Genomic DNA, 23,342 nt, shown 5'->3' on the forward strand with positions numbered 1-23,342 from the left:
TAAGCAGCAAGTGTCTCACATCTATTGTCAAATTATTGTATTGACAAGGAAAATGAAAGGCATCAGGAGGCTGCATAACCTGTGCATTCTACACACCACACAATATAAATGTACAAGTAAATATACATATGTCTGTAATGGTGTTTTGAATTAGACAGACAGACAGACACACACACACACACACACACACACACACACACACACACACACACACACACACACACACACACACACACACACACACACACACACACACACACACACACACACACACACACACACACCTCACAGCAAGAAGGTTGTGGGTTCCCTTCCTGCCTGGTCCTTTCTGTGTGGAGTTTGAATGCTCTTCCTGCCACATCCAAGGGCATGCAGGTTAGGTGAATTGAAAAATTTGAATTGACCGTAGGTGTGAGTTTGAGTGTGGATGAGTTTGTCTGTTCATGTGTGGTCCTGCATTAGACTGGCATCCTGTTGAGACTGGCGTCCTGCCTCTTACCCTATAACTGCTGGGATGGCAACATGGTAACCTCTAAACAACTCTCAAATGACCCAAAAACAAAGACTGTTCAGCATCATGGTTTAGGGGAATGATACAAAAAGCTATCTCAGAGATTGCAGCTGTCAGTTTCCACTGTGAGGAACATAGTGAGGAACTGGAAGACCGCAGTCACAGTACTAGTTAAAGCCTGAAGTGGCAGGCCAAGAAAAATCTCAGATAAGCTGAACTGAAGGATGGTGAGAACAGGTATAGTCAACTCCCAGACCTGCTCCAAAGACCGACAACAACATCTTACTGCAGATAGTGTCTCTGTGCATCATTCAACTATACAGCACACTTTGCACAAGGAGATACTGTATGATGCTGTACTGCAGAGGAAGCCTTTTCTGCGTACACGCCACAAACAGAGTCGATTGAGGTATGCTAAAGCACATTTGGACAAGCCAGCTTCATTTTGGAATCAGGTGCTGTGGACTGATGAAACTAAAATTGAGTTATTTGGACATAACAAGGTGCGGTATGCATGGCTATAAAAGAACACAACATTCCAAGAAAATCACTTGGTACCTACAGTAAAATTTGGAGGTGGTTCCATCATGCTGTGGGGCTGTGTGGTCAGTGCAGGTACTGGGAATCTTGTTAAAGTTGAGGGTCACATGGATTCCAGTCGATATCAGCAGATTCTTGAGAACAATGTTCATGAATCAGTGACAAAGTTGAAGTTACGCCGGGGCTGGATCTTTCAACAAGACAATGACCCTAAGCACTGCTCAAAATCTACTAAGGCATTCATGCAGAGGAACAAGTACAGCATTCTAGAATGGCCATCTCAGTCCCCAGACCTGAATATTATTGAAAATCTGTGGTGTGATTTTAAGTGGGCTGTCCATGCTCAGAAACCAACAAACCTGAGAAGTTTTGTAAAGAAACTACCAAACTACCTTCAACTATAATCCAGAATCTCATTGGAAGCTATAGGAACCATTTAGAGGCTGTTATTTCTGCAAAAGGAGGATCTACTAAATATTGTATTTTTTCTGTTGGGGTGCTCAAATTTATGCACCTGCCTAATTTTGTTTAAAGAATTATTGCACACTTTTTATAAATTCTATAAACTTCATTTCACTTCTCAATTATCACTGTGTTTGTCTGCTATATGATATATTTAACTGAAACCGCTGATCCAAACAACAAATGATTTATAAAGGAAAATCACGGAAATCATCAGGGGTGCCCAAACTTTTACATACAACGTATAAAGTGTTTTTCAGACCATAGAGTGTTATTCCTTGCCCTTGACTTTGACTAAACTTCGCCAAAATTGAATCTCCTCTAGTTAATAGTAATATTCTCACTAAAATTGAAGGAAAACTAATCAGCTGTTATGGAACTTATCTTGACTGCAGAGAATGAATGAAAACAATGTGCAGGGTAGTAATTCCCTTATCAATAACATGCACACATAAACCGAAAACAACACTAAACTCTTTTCAAAAGTCAAGGTCATTAAACCTTTCCTCATTAATGGTGAACAACAGTGATCATGATGATAATGTATCAATATCTCAGGAATAAGTAGGACCAGATCCACCAAATTATAATCAGCTTATCTTCATATTAACAAATGCCACCATGCAAAAATGGATGTTCTGATGCATATTTGTTTCTGAGTTAATGTGTTAAAAATCAATACATATTTGTTTCTGAGTTAATGTGTTAAAAATGCTACTGGATCCCACTCACATTTTCGAGGTCTGCGCCCTTCTGAGTGCAGGGAAAAGTGACAGGATATAAAACAAGATGCAGTGCTAAGACATGACTCCAGAAAATGAGAGGTGATGTGAGAGCAGGGAGCGAGGGAAGATGTAAGAGAGATAGTAGAAAGTGAGAGTAAAAGATGCATTAGGATTCTGTCCATGGCTTTCCTCTTCTACGCCGGCTGTGGGTGATTAGCTAGTGATGGGCTCGTCTCAAGATCCACTCCATCTCTTCTATGAGGAGCCTAATGAGATAGATGCGCTTTCTCCCCCCCTTTTTTAGTTTCTCTCCCTCACTTCCCCTGTCAAATATTCACACGGACAGGTGCAACATCAAACGCGCGAGTTCAGCCCAAAGGTATGAGCGCACCGTATATATCCCACATCTGTATTCAAATTTAAGGCCTCATTCTCGCAGTCATACGCTGCACCACAACTCTGCTGTATTCTCTTTGTCAAGCAACAACACTCCCATCCATTATAGATTACAGAATAGACAGAGAGTGACAAAGGCTGCCGAGAGGAAAGCTCTTTGTGCTTTTTGTCTAAACTCGTGAAGTAGTGGGAACCCATCTGACAGACCTGTTTTACATCCCAGTTCCCTACTTTCCTTCTCATACATCTAGCGCTATCTGGGGCACCATCGAGTTGTGGAGAGGATCTGATGCTTAATGGAGAAAAGCAAAACGACTCCACTTTGAAGTGATTTAGTGGCACGGGGCGCTCACCAGTGAGCACTGCATTGTTAATTGAGCTAATGCCAACGCAGTTTGTCATTGATCTCTGTGGCCCCATCATGGAAGCTTGGTCAGCACCCTGGCCTCATTACAGCATGTCCTGGAGGGGAGGTGGGGGGCTTACAGTGCATATGTGAAAGGACGTCTGTGCAGAGATGTAAAGGCGTCTCTGTTTCTGGGCCATCAGGACTAGAGGTTGACAGCTTATTACCAGATCATTAACACATGAGGCATGTTCCTCTGGTCACGCTTCCTGTCTTACTCACTCATCCTTCCTACACATGTTGACCCCCATGACTTCCTCACAGTCCTCCTTCCTCCGAGTCCTCTCACTGGTCAACAGCTCCCTTTCTGTGATCTATTAAACGGTCGCTGGTGAACATGATCACAGTTATACACACATCATGTTTTTCCTCACTTTCGAAACCAATCCATCCTTAGTGCAGACCTCTGGGAAGTTTCTTTGAAATCCATAAAGCAGTATCGACGGAGTTGATCTTACAAAGTTGGTATCATACAATATCATGAATCAATAAAATAATAAAAGTAATCACATCTTCACATGGTGTGCCATCACTGTGTGAAGTTTTGCTGAAATCCACTAACTGGTTTAAGAGGAGTTGCACTTAAGAAATCAGTATCATACAGACAGGATGATGTATCAATAAAATAAAAACATCCAATTATCTCTTCTTTAAAATGTCAGACTGGAATTATTTTTCTTTGTGCACATCTTCACAATGTGTTCCACCACTGTGTGAAGTTTCATTGAAATCTATGAAGTGGTTTTGGTGGAGTTGCACTTATGATGCTCAAGATCATGAGATGCATAAACAAAACACAAAATTGCAGTTATCTCCCCTTTATGTTGGGCCGGTATTATTTTCCTTCATGCACGTCTTCATATGGTGTGCCACCACCGTGTGAAGTTTAGTTGAAATACATACTTAAAATTCTCATGGACAGGCAAACTGCAATTCGTGCTTGGCCTTTGTGCTTCTCATTGCCTAAGGAGCCCCTGTTGTGTGGCAGCCGCAGGTCACCTGAGGCGAACACCCACGCTGTTTGGGGGTGGCTAAATTATTACTGGATGTTCTTGCAATGATGCCATTCAAACAGATTAACAAATACAAAAGTGAGGAGACTGCAGAGGTTTAGCTAAGCCCTATTTTAGTAAGCTAATGAGCTTAGTGTGAGATACTGATCAGCAATCAGAGAAGGGCAGTCCACACGTTTTTGTGGCTGTGAGGACAGAGAAACTTAAGCATTCTTCAAAAGATGGAGACGGGCTATACCCTAGACCATGGGTTGTCCAACCTTGCTCCTGGAAGGTACCTGTCCTAAATGTTTTGAAGTCTATCTGCTCCAATCACACCAGTGTTTTCCCAGCTCTTGATTACCTGTGGTTGGATCAAGTTAGACATGCAAGGCAAGTGCTCTCCAAGAAAATGATTGGACACCTCTGCCTTCAAAAAGGGCAGTCAGGCTACCACACACTTCACACTCAGGCCTAACATTAATTTAGACTTTCTAGTTAGCCAAATCTACAGGTATGTGGACTGTAGGAAGAAATTGCAGCACTCTCAGAAATGTCTTGAACTATCTAACAGACCATTTCTGCTTCTGCAAAACTGTAATTGCTTTGTTCAACAACCTGAGATGCAGGTCAGTGCAGGTCAGGTATGGTAGGGTGCACTGGTGCTGGGCATTGCCAAATACACCACCATGTAGAACCGCCTTCGGTCTTGGATAGCAATCGGACCATGTCCATGGTCTGTCTAATAACTTCAAATCTCCTCTGGCACGCCATGATGCATACTGTTCTTTTGCTTACTACGCTACACAGACAAAATGCAGTTTTGTTTTTACACATACCGGTTCAGATTTACAACGTGAGCAGTCACCGCATATAAATGTCAAATGCAACATTTTTCAACCCATCACATAACTTTACTGATCCACGCTCAGGGCAACGGCCCACCCATCTGGGGGTGGGTCGAGTGCAGGCGGAAAATGAAAGGAGAGCGCTGGGTGAGGGCAGCTTGCAAGCTGTTGTAGTAACTCTCTGTTCAGTGAAGTCATCTTTTAATACGAAATCTAAAACTGAAGTCTGTTTCCTGTCCGTCTTTGAGTCTTGTTCTCTGAGTTCTCTCCCCAAATTAAACGACCGGTAGGCGGGAAAACCTCTAACACTCATCTGTCAACCATCTATGGGCAGCAGCCAGGTGAAACTTGGGCATTCTTCAGTGCATTTTTACCCAAAGTAAAATATTACACAATCTCAAAAACGTAATTCTCATGAGGAATCAGAGAGCTGGTCCTAAGGAGAGACATGCTATGACAGTGTAGAAGTGAGCTACAGAGGGAATGAAGTTTTCTGTCTCAGCATGACAAAAACGACAATCTTAGACCATATAGAAAAGGGGTGCCCAAGTTCGGTTCTCGAGATCTACCTTCCTGACACTCTTAGTTGTCTCCCTGTTCCAACACACCTGAATCCAATGAAAGACTTGTTAGCAGGCTTTTAATGAGCCTTTCATTGGATTCAGGTGTGTTGGAACAGGGAAACAACTAAGAGTGTCAGGAAGGTAGATCTTGAGGACCGAACTTGGGCACCCAGGTCAGAATCTTGATAAAACAGCAACAACAAACAGAAATGTCAAAGTGTGTTCAGAAATCTTCCATAGGAACACCATTTTTCCTTACTCTTTGGAAGATTTCTGAATTGATGGATACGTTTGAAGGGACAACAAGGAAAAGTTTTATGCCAAAATTGCTAAGCACTAGGCAAGGAAGGGTATGTAAGAACCCCAAATATATAGACTCAATTAAAAAAAACAATAAAAACCATCTTGTTGCGTAATGCCGACAAATAATACTGTATTTGTTGTCTTTCGGCCACCTGATTCTGTTTTTCTCTCTGTTTGAGGTGCAGCTCCATCCAGAGATGGGAGTGGGTGTCTTCTTCTGCAGGCCTCCTGTCCTGTGCACCAGCATGGACGCCCAAAATTTCCTGTATATGTTGTATTGTCAACTGTGTTGGTAGCATGGCCCAAGCAGAAGGTCACCCCTTTGAGTCTGGTCTGCTTGAGGTTTCTTCGTCAAATCATTGGAGGGAGTTTTTCCTTACCACTGTCGGAGCTGTTGACCCTGACTGGGGATGTTGTCGGGTGGTGGAAGGAATACTTCGAGGATCTCCTCAATCCCATCGTCACATCTTCTAAAGAGGAAGCAGAGACTGGAGACTCAGAGGTGGACTCATCCATCACCCAGGCCGAAGTCATCGAGATGGTCAGAAAGCTCCTCAGTGGCAAGGTTCCTGGGGTGGATGAAATCCATCCGGACTACCTTAAGTCTCTGGATGTTGTGGGACTGTCTTGGTTGACACGTCTCTGCAACATTGCGTGGCGGTCAGGGACAGTGCCTTTGGATTGGCACACCGGGGTCGTGATCCCTCTGTTTAAGAAGGGGGACCAGAGGGTGTGTTCCAACTATAGGGGGATCACACTCCTCAGCCTCCCCGATAAGGTCTATTCCAGAGTACTGGAGAGGAGAATTCTACCGATAGTCAAACCTCGTATTCAGGAGGAGCAGTGTGGTTTTCATCCTGGTCATGGCACACTGGACCAGCTCTACACCCTACATCGGGTGCTCGAGGGTTCATGGGAGTTCGCCCAACCAGTCCACATGTGCTTTGTGGATCTGGAGAAGGCATTTGACCGTGTCCCTTGAGGCGCCCTGTGGGGGGTGCTCCGGGAGTACGGGGTCCGGGGTCCTTTGTTAAGGGCTATCCGGTCTCTGTACAACCGTAGCAGGAGCTTAGTTTACATTGCCGGTAGTAAGTCAAGCCTGTTTTCAGTGCACGTTGGCCTCCGCCAGGGCTGCCCTTTGTCACCGGTTCTGGTCACTACCTTTATGGACAGAATTTCTAGGCACAGTCAGGGTGTAGAGGGGGTCCGGTTTGGGAACCACAGAATCTCTTCTCTGCTGTTTGCGGATGATGTGGTCTGTTGGGTTCATCAAATCAGGACCTTCAATGTGCACTGGGGTGGTTTGCAGCCAGGTGTGAAGCATCCGGGATGAAAATCAGCACCTCCAAATCCGAGGCCATGATTCTCAACCAGAAAAAGGTGCTTTGCCCTCTTCAGGTAGGTGGAGTGTCCTTGCCTCAAGTGGAGGAGTTTAAGTATCTCGGGTCTTGTTCACGAGAGAGGGACGGATGGAGCGTGAGATCGATAGACGGACGGTGCAGCATCTGCAGTGATGCGGTCGCTGTATCGGACCGTCGTGGTGAAGAGAGAGCTGAGCAGGGGGGCAAAGCTCTCGATTTACCGATCGATCTACGTTCCGATCCTCACCTATGATCATGAGATTTAGCTCATGACCGAAAGAACAAGATCGCAAATACAAGTGGCCGAGATGAGCTTCGTCCACGTCAAAAGGAGCCAGCTGAAGTGGCTCGGACATCTTTTTCAGATGCCCCCTGAACGCCTCGCCGGAGAGGTGTTCCGGCATGTCCCATCGGGAGGAGGCCCCTGGAAGACCCAGGACAGCTGGATGGACTACGTCTTGCAGGCTGGCTTGGGAACGCCTCGGGGTTCCCCCAGAGGAGCTGGGGGAGGTGTGTGTGGATCGGGTGGTCTGGGCAGCTTTGCTTGAGCTGCTGCCCCCACGACCCGACCTCGGATGAAGCGGAAGAAAATGCAATGGGACTTCTGTGAATATCTTGTCTGTTGTCACTTGCCGACACTGCATGGCTGAGCTGGTGACAAAAAAGTTGCAGATATGGGTCTGGTTTACTCAGTGGTACCCCAGTTCCACCATTATCAAATACAACTGGTTGTTGACCCGGTAGTCGTATCTTCCTATCTCCTTTCACTCACCAGTGGGTTGAATCCGAAGCTGAGTCTTGTCACTTTGCTTTCGGGTCATAGCAAACCAGCTGCCATCTGAGTCCTGAATCCACTCAGCCGCTTGGCAATACAGCAGGCCCTGGTCCACCGGCTGCAACTTGTGAATGGTCAGCCTGTAGGCAGTGGTGCTGGTTTTGTCCAGCCTGAGGTCCCCTGCTGCCATTCTCTGCCGATACGGCCCCCCGGAGCGCAGAACAAAATCTCTCGACAAGGTGACCAGTTCTTGAGGTGGAGGGCGGCATCCTCAGGGGACCGCAGGTACCAACCTACTGACAAGTGAGTGTGGTGCGTTGTGACCCGAGACACCTCACACGTCAGCTGCAGCGTGTCGCCTTCCACTTTGGACAGAGTCTGGGCTGGAGCTGCTGCTGTCAAAGAGTCAGGGATAACTGTGGAAAGAGAGAAGAAAACAAAAAGAATAAGTATCAATAGTGGGACAGATAACTGTAACAATTGTTCATTTCTCAAAACAAACACCAATATTGGCACAAATACTCCTTAGACATTAGTCTTTTGGAAAAAACCGAGTATCCACTTTAATTGCCAATAGGCGGCCAGGTAGGGGTCAAGTCAAGAATGCACAGGGGTCAAAAATTTTTAAATGTTCCAATCATATTGAAAGCTATACCACATTATGTGTCTGATCACAAAGATTCCAGAAGGTATAGTTTGGACTATCTATGATTTAATGTTATGGAGTTATGGGGTAAAATATTAAGAATGGTGACAAAGGTCAATTTCAGATTGTACAGGGGTCAGAAGTTAAAGTTCCTCTAATTTTGGCAAAAAGTGGTGCAAATTATTGGTTGAGCTAATAGGATTAATAAATGGGATAGTTTGACAGTGCTTGGTCTGCAAGGTAAAGGTCAACAATGTCAACGTCCATTGGATTCTATGACATGTGACATATGTTACCCTCTACTGAAACTGATCTTTGTCAACATTCTTGCTTTTTCACCCAATAACTCCATAACATTCAGTCATAGATGTCCAAACTATACCTTTTTGGCATATTTATGTTCAGACAAATAATGTGTATAGCTTTCAATATGACTGGAACATTTAAAAATTTTGACCCCTGTGTAATACTTCAATTGACTCCTACCTGGCAGCCTATTGAAAATTCAAGTGGATACTCAGTTTTTTTCAAAAGAGTAATGTTTAAGGAGTATTTGTGCCAACCTTTGAAGGATTCATTTGTAAATCTGCTGCACTACAAAGTTAAGGTTGTATTTGGGATGGTAGGGGGCGCTACAAGTAGTAATGCACCATTTGTGGAAAAACCTCTCCGGTCCTTTAATTCAGTATAACCCTGTATTTGCTTACAAACATTCTTTTACAAATACCCCATAGTTGCTAAATGTAGTGGAATATTCCAAATAAAGCGCATCATTTTATTTCATGGCAAATCTTACAGAAGTAAAATGGCCATTCTGCAGACAATAATGAAAACTCTGTAATGCTCCACGGTGTGCAGAAAATGTGTTTAAGTAATCAAGATGCCGTGAGGTGACTGTCCATTTCCTCTGCTGTACATGTCTTGCACACATCATTGTGCCCCAATGACATTTTCTCTATCACAGGGCGCCAGATGCCTCCAGACACGACCTGTTCTATTCCATACGGCTTATTGCACAAGCAAAAAGCAGCTCTGCGAGGACATCGTGCAGCCTCATCTCATCTCATAACAACACGTTAAATTCAACCCTTTTCACAAATCCTCGTTTTGAAAAAAGTGCCTTTATTAGTTAAAGAGGGAACGCGGCCTTTTGGAAGTGCATCTGAAATTCTGCCACAGCCTGTGAGCTGTTTAGAGTCTAATCTGGTGTGTTTGATTGACAGCTAAACCAACAGACGTACAAAGGCAGAACGCACACACAAAGCCGCCACTGTGACAGAAGCTTACGAGCTTTCAGAACAAAACCAGGCAGCATTATTGCAGTAAACTACCACACCTTTGAGCATCTAAAGTGACGGATCTCGAACTTTGTGGGCGTTTAAAATGCGATGACGCTAAGACCCCAACTAAACAACCCGGCCTACTAATGTGACGGTGTCATGTCATTCATGGCTTAAAATTTACAAGACATGTTTTCTCTGTCTAAGACGGGGCACTATACCCCAAACCTACTGGTGGAGGTCTGCAACTGCAAGGAAAAAAAAAGTTTACAAATCAAATCAATTCAAGAAAACCTTTGATGATCTCGTATTTATAATCGTATTTATAATCTCTGATGTCATTTTTAATGTATTTTCTGTTCAGCCTACCAGGGGACGCGCAGAGCACTACAGGTGACGTTGGTAACATTAGGTGCAAAATGAAAGATAAGACAATATTACAAATGCATTCGTGATACAGGTTAGATAGGTCTCCAAACTGATCAAGGAGCCTGGTTGTGTGGTGGGACAAGAACTGGACAGGATGCAGTTCTACTACAATCACTCATGATCCAAAAAAATGCAAAAACAGGTTGAAATGGCTTAATCCAGCTTGCTTAGTAACAGGTTGGCTTATAAAGGGCAGACATGGCAACTGGCTGGTTTATAAAGTAAAGGCCTGGCAACCTGCCCGAAAATGAAAGAACAGAACTCGAGTTATTCAACAAAAACCACAACAAATTGTAAATGGATTGCATATATACGAGGTCTATTAGAAAAAAGAAAAAAAAAACCGACCTTTTTATTTTTTTTTAAAAACTTTATGGATCTGAGTCATGTGAGATTGCGTCAGCCAACCTTGAACCTTAGTGCGCACGCGTGAGTTTTGTCCCGCCTGTCGGCTGCGTCATTCGCCTGTGAGCAGCCTTTGTGTGGGGAGTGGTCCTGTGCGCTCGGCAGATTTTTCTTGCAAGGAAAATGGCGGATCCATTGGAGCAGCGCTATTGCATCAAATTTTGCCAGAAACTTGGCGACAGCCAAGCGGAAACCATTTAAAAGATAAAGACGGCTTTCAGGGATGAAGCTATGAGCAACACACAGATTAAGGAGTGGTACAACCGGTTTAAAGACGGACGCCTAACAGTGGAGAGCGCGCCACGCTCCGGCCGACCAACGTGCCGAAATGACGAGATCATTTCCAAAGTGAACGCTGTGGTGATGCGGGACCGTCGAGTGACCATCCAAGAAATTTGCGGACGAAGTGGACATCAGTACTTTTTTGGCACATTCCATTGTTACAGAAGATTTGGGCATGAAGCCAGTGGCTGTGAAGATCGTGCCGAGGTTGCTGATGGCGGAGCAAACGCACCTCCGTGTGGAAGTCTCACAGGACATGCTGGACTCCACACAAAGTGATCCCAGCTTTATGGACACTATTATCACCGGCGATGAGTCCTGGGTGTACGGGCATGACCCGGAAACGAAATTCCAGTCGTCACAGTGGAAGCATTCCATGTCGCCACGACCGAAGAAGGCGCAGCCAAGTGCACAGCAACGTGAAGATAATGCTGACTGTTTTTTTTTTACCTCCTGCGTGTGTGTACACCACGAGTACGCACCACAGGGTCAAACAGTAACAAAGGAGTATTACAGGGATGTCCTCCGTCGCCTCCGTGAAGCTGTACGGCGCAAGAGACCGGAGTTGTGGGCCACAGGAAATTGGCGCCTCCACCACGACAATGCTCCAGCTCGTTCCTCCAACTTGATTCGGACTTATTTGTCTAAAAACCAAACTCCTGTGGTTCCACAGCCTCCATACTCTCCTGACATGGCCCCTTGTGACTTCTGGCTGTTCCCAAAAATTAAAAGACCATTAAAAGGAACAGGTTTTGAGACGAGGAGGACATCATGGCTGCAACGACGGCGGAGCTGCGCGCCATCCCGAAAGAGGCATTTTGGAATGCTTCCAACAGTGGCGACACCGCTGGGAGTGTGTGGAGTCCCAAGGAGTGTACTTTGAGGGTGATTAGGTTTCCAACCCTCCAGGTAAGCCAGTTTTTTTCCCCGGCCAAAGGTCGGATACTTTCTAATAGACCTCGTATAGCACTTTTCCATCTACACCAGAAGCTCAAAGTGCTTTACAATGATGCCTCACATTCACAGACACACTCGCACACCGATGTCAGGGTGGTGCCATGGAAGGCGCTCACTACACACTGGGAGCAACTTTGGGATTGAAGGCCAGACTGGGGTTTGAACAGAGGATCCTCTGGTCTCAAGCCCCTGCTTAACCACTAGACCATCACCTCCACACTCAAACATCACAATCACAACAAACGCTGCTTTGCCTTCAAATTTCCTGATTTAAAATCTGATGCCTATGATAGCCATACCTACTACATACTCAACAAAAATATAAACGCAACACTTTTGGTTTTGCTCCCATTTTGTATGAGATGAACTCAAAGATCTAAAACTTTTTCCACATACACAATATCACCATTTATCTCAAATATTGTTCACAAACCAGTCTAAATCTGTGATAGTGAGCACTTCTCCTTTGCTGAGATAATCCATCCCACCTCACAGTGTGCCATATCAAGATGCTAATTAAACACCGTGATTAGTGCACAGGTGTGCCTTAGACTGCCCACAATAAAAGGCCACTCTGAAAGGTGCAGTTTTATCACACAGCACAATGCCACAGATGTCGCAAGATTTGAGGGGAGCGTGCAATTGGCATGCTGACAGCAGGAATGTCAACCAGAGCTGTTGCTCGTGTATTGAATGTTCATGTCTCTACCATAAGCCGTCCAAAGTCGTTTCAGAGAATTTGGCAGTACATCCAACCAGCCTCACAGCCACAGACCACGTGTAACACACCAGCCCAGGACCTCCACATCCAATAATAATTCACCTCCAAGATCGTCTGAGACCAGCCACTCGGACAGCTGCTGAACAATCGGTCTGCATAACCAAAGAATTTCTGCACAAACTGTCAGAAACCGTCTCAGAAAGCTCATCTGCATGCTCGTCGTCCTCATCGGGGTCTCGACCTGACTCCAGTTCGTCATCGTAACCGACGTGAGTGGTAAATGCTCACATTCGCTGGCGTTTGGCAACGTTGGAGAGGTGTTCTCTTCAAAGGATGATGCGAAGGAGATGTGTTGCAACTGCATGAGGCAAATGGTGGTCACACCAAGATACTGACTGGTATCCCCCCCCAATAAAACAAACTGCACCTTTCAGAGTGGCCTTTATTGTGGCAGTCTAAGGCACACCTGTGCACTAATCATGGTGTCTAATCAGCATCTTGATATGGCACACCTGTGAGGTGGGATGGATTATCTCAGCAAAGGAGAAGTGCTCAATATCACAGATTTAGACTGGTTTGTGAACAATATTTGAGGGAAATGGTGATATTGTGTATGTGGAAAAAGTTTTAGATCTTTGAGTTCATCTCATACAAAATGGGAGCAAAACCAAAAGTGTTGCGTTTATATTTTTGTTGAGTGTATATCAAGTTTGTTCAAGATTAACAAAGATGGATCAAGAAATTACTATGACGCTTCAAAATGTGACCCAATTTACTATTCGGTATTAAACACAAAGGAACAGCGTTCTGTGGAATGGCCAATTAGAAACTATGACAGACCAGAGAATGTTGGCTGGGCTTCAGTCTATTATTGAAAATGCTACAGACCTATTTAACAGTGATATAATTGGTCAGAGAAGCATTTTAAGCAGAAGACTTGCTAGCATCAAGTACTCTAGTGAACGTCACACAAAATTATTCCTCCCCACAGCCGTTAAACTTTTTCTCAGAAGCCCCAACATTCACTGACATATCAAGTTGTCAGAGCTGTTTTCGCTTTAAAACCAAGAGCAGGAAGTCTTAGTGAACAACAAGCTAAACTGGTTAGTTGTTGTTAAGCTACAAGCTAGAAGCAGCACGGAGTAAGTTAATTTGCAAGCTAGTAGCATAGTCTATAAATATCCCCGAAATACAAATAAAGTGAACCTTTAAGTGAACAGATATTAAGGGGAGAAAAGTTGTTAAACAAACAACTTTTGTCAACACTCATGACACTGTTATCTACAGCTAGCAAGGAAGTTAGCTAGCTACCAAAGAGTAGGGCTGTATATTCTGCGGTAAATAATTACACCATTAGGCCAAACAATCTATATTTATTATTTGTTGTTTCCTCTTTAAATGGCAATGTTACAATATCCCTTTATACTCTACACCCCATGACTTTTTTACCATGCTGGTTACTGGTTTTGTAACGCAAATGTAGCTCTGCTGCTAAATTCATTCAATGGAATTCTCGCATGTGTTGTCAGCTACACAAGCTGGTTACCATCCCTGGTTCTCAAGACCAGGCACCTAAGTGGCTCTACTCTACTCTTACTCTATTTTACTATTCTATTATTACTCTCTTTTTTTTAGATATTTATTCATCCATCCATTTTCTTCCGCTTTTATCCGGAGTCGGGTCGCGGGGGCAGCAGCTCAAGCAAAGCCGCCCAGACCTCCTGATCCACACACACCTCCCCCAGCTCCTCCGGGGGAACCCCAAGGCGTTCCCAAGCCAGCCAATAGACGCAGTCCCTCCAGCGTGTCCTGGGTCTTCCCAGGGGCCTCCTCCCAATGGGACGTGCCCGGAACACCTCTCCAGCGAGGCATCCAGGGAGCATTCGGAAAAAAAGATGCCCGAGCCACCTCAACTGGCTCCTTTCGATGTGGAGGAGCAGCGGCTCGACTCCGAGCTCCTCCCGCGTGACCGAGCTCCTCACCCTATCTCTAAGGAAGCACTCAGCCACCCTGCAGAGGAAACTCATCTCGGCCGCTTGTACTCGCGATCTCGTTCTTTCGGTCATGAGCCAATCTCATGACCATAGGTGAGGATCGGAACGTAGATCGATCGGTAAATCGAGAGCTTTGCCCTCCTACTCAGCTCTCGCTTCACCACAATGGTCCGATACAGCGACCGCATCACTGCAGATGCTGCACCGATCCGTCTATCGATCTCACGCTCCATCTGTCCCTCACTCGTGAACAAGACCCCAAGATACTTAAACTCCTCCACTTGAGGCAAGGATATTATAGATAAATATTTAGATATTTAGATATCCCTTAGTATACACTAGTAGAGTTCTACCTTAGAATTGGAATGTGTTATAGAAGACATACCTTACTAAATTTTCATGCATTGCACTTTATGTTCTCACGATGTAACACTGCAGAGGGTGTTGGTGTAACAGAGGCCAGCAGGAGGTGCTGTGCAGAAGTTTGCAAACCTCAGTCCCCAAGGCCAACAGATGCTACAGCCCATAGGTTGTACCTTTGTGGTTAGAGCGCCTGCCTCCCATCCTGGTGGTTGTGCATTCACTCCCAGAGTGGGATGCAGTGACACAGGTTACACTAGGTAGGGCATGCTATCGGGCTAGTAATTTCAGCCTGTCACGAGTGGTGGCCAAGTGGTTAGTGTGCTTGGTTTCAGTGTGGAAGATTCCCGGTTCAAACCAATCCACTGCCACATTTCTCCATGTAATGTGGAGTTGCGTCAGGAAGGGCATCCGGCATAAAAATTATGCTAGAATCAACATGCAGGTCCACCTTGGATCTGCTGTGGCGACCCCGAGTGCAAACAAGGGAGCAGCCAAACGGTCTTACTATTGTCAATAAATTCAAAGATGAGTTAAAAGTTACATGATCAGAAACATAGAACACAACAGATGGCAACAAGCAAGTGATGTGTAACCTTCATAGTGTGATCATTTCAGGAAGCACAAGAGCTTAGCTTCAAAGAGGAACCTGCACGAGTTGAGAGAGTATGTTTGGATAGATGTTAGAGGGCCCCACTGTGAGGGAGGGAGGAGGAGACACACCGCCAAGCAGATACCAGCGAAGGTATCAAAGCTTCATGCATTAGTGACAGTCAAATGTGGTGAGGTCAAGAGGTCATGGCACTGCCTAAAATGTCCATGGGCTCAATGTGCTGACTGTCTCCCAGTGTGTGAGTTTGTCTCACAGTATAGGCTCAGCAAATGCCAAATTTGTTGTATTTTCAGACTGTGTAGAATATAGTGCAAATACGACTGCAGTCAACTGGGGGCGTGTCATGGTGTTTGGAGGGTCACAGAGAAGTAAAACCATGTACTCGGGTCTACACCTTGTTCTTAAAAAAGTGTCATTTCTCGGTTAGAGTGTTGGAAAACAGAGCAAGATTTTACAACTATTTTTTTTAAAATTTACTAAGACAGTTTTTACTTTAATATCCAGGACTTCTTTATTTTGCAATTACAATACACATTGCTTCTAGCTACAGGAATAAATAGGAAATAAAAAGCCTGTAACAGGGAAACCAAACAGTCATCCTTGTGACTGCAAAATGTACTAAAGAGGAGCTCATGGCAGGGATTTTCAGTTTTGTTTAACATCCTACAGCTCAAAGAGCAGAAGACATATACAGCGGCTATAAAACAAATTAAACACCCCTTGAAAATTAATTCTTTAATGTTTTATGACATTAAGCATACATTTAAAAAAAATCCATCTTTTTTTTTTTACAATTAAAAAAATTACATTACCAAAATTAAACTAAAAATAGAGAAAATAATGTTCTGTGCAAGAAGGAGATGAGTGAGGAAAGCCAGCAAGATCTTATAGGCTTCTATGGCTGTGATTGGAGAAATTGTGCACAGTGCAAGTTTTGCATTATGCATCACCAGTTCTACAGCTTCATGATGAAGTGGAATAGAGGAGGGTTTTCTGAAAAAGAAGACTTGAAAGTTCAGCTACAATTTGCCAGAAGATACATCTGTGATGCAAGCCTAGATTTAATCTGTTTTGCTGAAAGAAAATCCTCCTCTGATCCACCCTGCTACGAAACCAAGACTGGTGATGCAAAAATGGAGAACTTGCACTGTGCACAATTTTGCCAATAACAGAAGCCTAGAACTTCTTCTGGGTTGTTTTGGTGTCTATCCTCACTTGTCTCCTTGCACAGTCACTTAGTTTTTGAGGTTTTTCCTCCAAAGAGAGTTCCCATACAGCACTATACTGTTTGTATTTCTTAAAGAAAGACTGTTCAGCTGCTCCCTTGTTTTCACTTGGGGTCGCTACAGCAGATCCAAGGTGGATCTACATGTTGATTTGGCACAAGTTTTATGCTGGATACCCTTGACGCAACTCCACATTACATGGAGAAATGTGGTTTGAACCAGTGTCGCCAACCGAGAGGTCCCCCCCTAAAAATCTGTCCGCCCTGCCTTCAGTGCGCATGCATCATCAGCCGCGGTTCACCGATTATCACCTCGTTTCTGCTTTCCCTTTGATCACTTGTAGAGAGTCAGACTCAGAGTAACACTCAGAAGTGCTGCTGTGGCACTCTGATCGCTCCCCTGTCTTTTGTGATAAAATAATGCTGAATTTATGTGAAAACGATTGTTGTACAAAAGCTTCAGATATCTGTCATTGAGACAGATGATGACTGGAGTGCAGTTTTAAGCAGAAACGAGGCGAGAATTGCTGAATTGCTGCCGATGCTCCAAAATGATGCAGGTGCAGTGAAGGAAGGGCGGACTGATTTTTAAGGGGGACCATTGGGTCGGCGACACCGAGAATCCATACTGAAACCAAGCGCATTAACCATTTGGCCACCATCCCTGCGTTTGTATTTCTGAAAGGCTGATGTAAATCAAGTCCAAGACATACTCAGTGACTTGGAAATGTTCATGTATCCATCCCCTGACTTGGCTGAAGCAAACTGGCTGTAAAACTGATTTTTACGTGCGTTATATCAAAGTGGCCCATTACTTATGCAACCCATCATCTTGGCTTTGATATTCTTATTTTATTTTTATCAAGTTGTAGAGATTTGCTTTGAATTTGAGTTTAAGGAGGACAATTTTAGAAATTTTAATATCGAGAAGCCTAAATTAGTTTTTGTATTTGAAGTGGCATAAACAAATTAAAATGTGTAAAATCCCAAAGGACTGAATACTTTTTCAAGGCACTGTACTTTTTATAGGCACTCTATTTTCCCTCAGTAAACACAGACATCCTGTGAATACTAGAAGGCCACTTTGTTAGAGTCTCAACGTTTTAGAATAAGGCGGCAGCATACCTAATCATGTGACTTTCCAGCAGTCTTGTGTATTGATTGGCCAATTGTGCAATAGCATTAGTGGCCAGGAGCTTTTTCTCCCATCCTGTCTTTAACTTTATTCTCACAATTCCCTCCTTGGATGCCCACAAGACAATAACAACAATAAAAAATGCATCACGGTAAGAACGGTGCAAAACTCGCCCTCCGGGAAACTTGTCTAATGTAACTGTTTCCACAAGGACAGGCCGTCTGTTCATATCCGAAAGGACTACAACGTGTCTGACTCGGCTCTGCAGGGTCTGCAGGAGGTCGCTCAGATGACGCATCCTGCTGTTTTTAACATTCACTGACCAGCGATGTGAACAACAGGCAAATTATTTGATGGTTGTTATAGCAACACTTTCCTTTACTTGGACTGATCATGTGCCAAATTGGACTGTTTGCCACCAGGCGCTGGATATATGGTGCCAAATGCTTTAAGCAGAATCAACATACTTTAAATAAACATACACAGACGGGGCCATTCATCGAAATCCGAACCAAGAACCACCAGCGTGGGTAAAGAAACTTCATCGGTAGTGATTACTGAGCAACTGGAGGAGTCTTGTGGAAACGTTTTTAACTACAGATGGTGTACATCCTTAATGAACCCTCAAATGTTTTCTGAAAAGCTGGTTTGAAGCTCACATGAGGTGCTTGTAAATGTTATTATCTTGGCAGTGCCTGTCTCCAACCAAGTCCTGGACAACCCATAAACAGCAAAAAAAACCCCAACATAAAATAAATAAATAAATAAAAATAATAATAATAAATATATATAGATCTATACATATATATATATATATATATATATATATATATATATATATATATACACACACAACAAAAATATAAACGCAACACTTTTGGTTTGCTCCCATTTTGTATGAGATGAACTCAAAGATCTAAAACTTTTTCCACATACACAATATCACCATTTCCCTCAAATATTGTTCACAAACCAGTCTAAATCTGTGATAGTGAGCACTTCTCCTTTGCTGAGATAATCCATCCCACCTCACAGGTGTGCCATATCAAGATGCTGATTAGACACCATGATTAGTGCACAGGTGTGCCTTAGACTGCCCACAATAAAAGGCTACTCTGAAAGGTGCAGTTTTGTTTTATTGGGGGGGATACCAGTCAGTATCTGGTGTGACCACCATTTGCCTCATGCAGTGCAACACATCTCCTTCGCATAGAGTTGATCAGGTTGTCAATTGTGGCCTGTGGAATGTTGGTCCACTCCTCTTCAATGGCTGTGCGAAGTTGCTGGATATTGGCAGGAACTGGTACACGCTGTCGTATACGCCGGTCCAGAGCATCCCAAACATGCTCAATGGGTGACATGTCCGGTGAGTATGCCGGCCATGCAAGAACTGGGACATTTTCAGCTTCCAAGAATTGTGTACAGATCCTTGCAACATGGGGCCGTGCATTATCCTGCTGCAACATGAGGTGATGTTCTTGGATGTATGGCACAACAATGGGCCTCAGGATCTCGTCACGGTATCTCTGTGCATTCAAAATGCCATCAATAAAATGCACCCGTGTTCTTCGTCCATAACAGACGCCTGCCCATAACCCCACCACCACCATGGGCCACTCGATCCACAACATTGACATCAGAAAACCGCTCACCCACACGACGCCACACACGCTGTCTGCCATCTGCCCTGAACAGTGTGAACCGGGATTCATCCGTGAAGAGAACACCTCTCCAACGTGCCAAACGCCAGCGAATGTGAGCATTTGCCCACTCAAGTCGGTTATGACGACGAACTGGAGTCAGGTCGAGACCCCGATGAGGACGACGAGCATGCAGATGAGCTTCCCTGAGACGGTTTCTGACAGTTTGTGCAGAAATTCTTTGGTTATGCAAACCGATTGTTTCAGCAGCTGTCCGAGTGGCTGGTCTCAGACGATCTTGGAGGTGAACATGCTGGATGTGGAGGTCCTGGGCTGGTGTGGTTACACGTGGTCTGCGGTTGTGAGGCTGGTTGGATATACTGCCAAATTCTCTGAAACGCCTTTGGAGACAGTTTATGGTGGAAAAATAAACATTCAATAGACGAGCAACAGCTCTGGTTGACATTCCTGCTGTCAGCATGCCAATTGCACGCTCCCTCAAATCTTGCGACATCTGTGGCATTGTGCTGTGTGATAAAACTGCACCTTTCAGAGTGGCCTTTTATTGTGGGCAGTCTAAGGCACACCTGTGCACTAATCATGGTGTCTAATCAGCATCTTGGTATGGCACACCTGTGAGGTGGGATGGATTATCTCAGCAAAGGAGAAGTGCTCACTATCACAGATTTAGACTGGTTTGTGAACAATATTTGAGGGAAATGGTGATATTGTGTATGTGGAAAAAGTTTTAGATCTTTGAGTTCATCTCATACAAAATGGGAACAAAACCAAAAGTGTTGCGTTTCTATTTTTGTTGAGTGTATATTATATATATATATATATATATATATATATATATATATGCATCTTGACCAGTGTTACCTGCAAGGGATGAATGAATCTCAAACATGCCCCAATCTTGCAGTTACCAGTAAGCCAAGATTAACAGGCTACATTTGGTGCAAGTGTTATGACCAGCAATTATGACCAGCATATTGTCTTAGTAACTGTGGAGTAACCATATAGTTAGTCGTGGTGCTAATGTCACCAAATTACCTAATTGCCCCCTACTTAGTGCTAACATACAAATTAAATAATGGCATATTTTTCAGAGGATAAGTCACATTGGGGCATAAGTCACAACTTTGTTCTATATTAGCTCTTTAATGTGGGATTTTTGTGCATTGTTGTAGTGTTCTTTTTATTAACGGCATTTATTCTGTTATTAGAGTTTATTTTCTTTAGTGCTTTGATTACTGAAAAGTCCTGCAAAAATAGTTATTAGAATTATTCTAATTAGTAACGTATGTGTTGTTTTTTGGTATATAAGTCGCACTAGAGTTTAAGTTGCAGGACCTCTCAGACTGGTAAAAAAAAAATGAGACATACTCTGGAGAAAATGGTACTAAAATTTCAGACAACAGAAATACTGGAGCACAGACATCTTAGATGGTCTGTTAGTACAACTGACTGTACATTAAGCCATATTATTTTCAGATATTTTAAAAAAATTCTCAGAAAAGACAAACATGGTCATGTTCACAGCAGATAACCAACTCAAAGGGATAACGCAATTTTTTATGGCTTAAAATAGCTTAAAGCACACAGTTATATAAAATTTACCCCTGTACAGTTGTCATGAATGGGAAAACTAGTTACAGACACCAAAAACATTTTTTTGTACAAGGCTGGAAGCATGCTTATTTTTGCTGTAAAACTGGGATTTTAACATGGGATTCAATGTGCAACTAAAGCACCGTGCTCGTAGACTGCAAACCTCTGCCAACACGAGCTTCCAATTTCACAAAAATTTTAACTTGGAAAATATTTTCAAGGTCAAAGTCCTGTTAGAAGTGGCTTTTCATCAGCTAAATTAAATGTGATCAAATGTCAGGAGTATGTATTTAGTTCATGCACTTGAATCAAAGTTTTTTTTTTTGTGGTGTTGTCAGGGTGTTTTTCTAACTTTTTTGGTTTCTGAATTAATTTTCAGATCATTTTCACAGAACATTGGTTATCTTTGCTATGCATAATTTGTCATTGGTTTTTGGCACTTGGTTTCCAAATGATAACTGGAAGACAAACAAACAGGCATAAAACTGGAACCTCCATCCAGTTTTGGTGGTGTAGATAAATCCATAACAGAAAAATGAGAGTGACTGAGGCACATTTGATTGAGATATAATGCAAAATGTACACCAAATGGGTTTTTCAATATTAAATTCAAATGACCACAAAATACACAATCCAGATCATATCCGTATCAAACTTTGTCAGGTGATACTGAGTACCAGTCTGCACCTCACTTTCAAATATGAGAGTGATTGGGGCACGTTTGATTAAGATATCATGTAAAATATACATTAAATGGGGTTTCCAATGTGAAGTTTAAATGGCCACAAAATCTGCAATCTGCATCAGATCCAGCTCAAACTTTATCAGTTGATAAAGGATACCATCCTACATAAAGTTCTCAAATATGAAAGACATTTGATCTTTTTTTTTGACAGTTTTGAATTTTTGAAAATGTGTTTGATGTTAAAAATAGGGATTTTGTTTTTTCCAATTTTACAAGATTTTTCCTGTCTTTGACATTTGACCTATGACCTTGAAAATTGAATCAGTTCTTGCTTATCAGGATATGAATCTTCAGTAAAAAAAAAAATAAAAATAAAAAAAATATCATAATGATGTATGAAAAAACTGTGGGCTCCAGGCTGTTGACAAACAAACAGACAAACAAACGGGTGAAAACAGAACAGAACAGAACTCATATTTGGAGTGAGCCTCATGTGGCCAGTTAGCACTTCCATGTTGGCTCCATTTTTCAGCACCGGAGGTTGACACTCGGCTCTGACTCGAAACCTACAGCGATCGAAGCCCACCAAGAAGGCTGTAATGTCTGTGGGAACTACCCATTTTCAATTTCGACTCAAGTCTACAGCTGGATTTACTCTCCTTATCGTTTATGAAAGGGGGTCATTTCATTTGTTTGGGCTCCAGGCACACAGAAGACACGCACATGTACACAATGACATTAGTGTTCACAATGGATTGCAGTCAAGTATTAACTCAGTGGGGATGAAACAGATTGAGCGAATAAAGCAGAGGGAAGCTTTGTTGCGTTGCCATGTGGTAACCATAACATCAGAGTGTTTGTTTTTGTATTGCACCAACTTTATCGACTATATTTGGCTAATCTGGCTCTTAAACTGCTGCCATAAAGAAGGCTACAATCTATGTTTGCAGTCCTGAAGAAAATCTACACCTTCGACGAACAAAGGTGCCCCTTTATGTTCATGTGAATGCAAGCATGTACAGTAGTACGTACACACACACACACACACACACACACACACACACACACACACACACACCCAGTGAGCATGTCTCAACTGAAAATGTGAGTGAAACAGAGCGGTGGAGTGAACAGAGAAACAGATTTCACTAATGAAAGGAGCTGAAGAACAAAGACAGATCAGAGAATAAAGATGGGGGAGGCGGAGGAAGGAGACCTGATGTGGTTACTAAAGTTTAACAAGCCACTCAAAGGAAAAAGCGGCAATAAAACTGCACCGGCGAGGAAAAAGAAAAAAACAAAAACAAATGAGCGCAATCAGGAGGGTCGGGGGGGGGGGGGCTCCCCAATGAGACGCTGCATTTATGCGCGAGTATATCCAGCCAACAATTACTTTAACAATTTGCATGCAATAAATAAAGTTTAAAGTGATTTTGAGAATACTGATGAAGTCAGTGAATGTCCTCTGACAAAC

At 43.3% G+C, this 23,342-nt stretch overlaps 1 protein-coding gene across 1 annotated transcript in view; it reads right to left on the reverse strand.

The window, feature by feature from the left end:
• The window catches only part of LOC117525073 (immunoglobulin superfamily member 3-like), a 285,096-nt gene that overhangs the window by 72,268 nt on the left and 189,486 nt on the right, over positions 1 to 23,342 (reverse strand). Inside the window, 2 exon segments of the mRNA XM_034186906.1 lie at positions 7,880 to 8,143; positions 8,146 to 8,298. Coding sequence (XP_034042797.1) covers positions 7,880 to 8,143; positions 8,146 to 8,298 — 417 coding nt within the window.

The sequence above is a fragment of the Thalassophryne amazonica genome, chromosome 14, assembly GCF_902500255.1.
Source record: "Thalassophryne amazonica chromosome 14, fThaAma1.1, whole genome shotgun sequence".
Lineage (NCBI taxonomy): Eukaryota > Metazoa > Chordata > Actinopteri > Batrachoidiformes > Batrachoididae > Thalassophryne > Thalassophryne amazonica.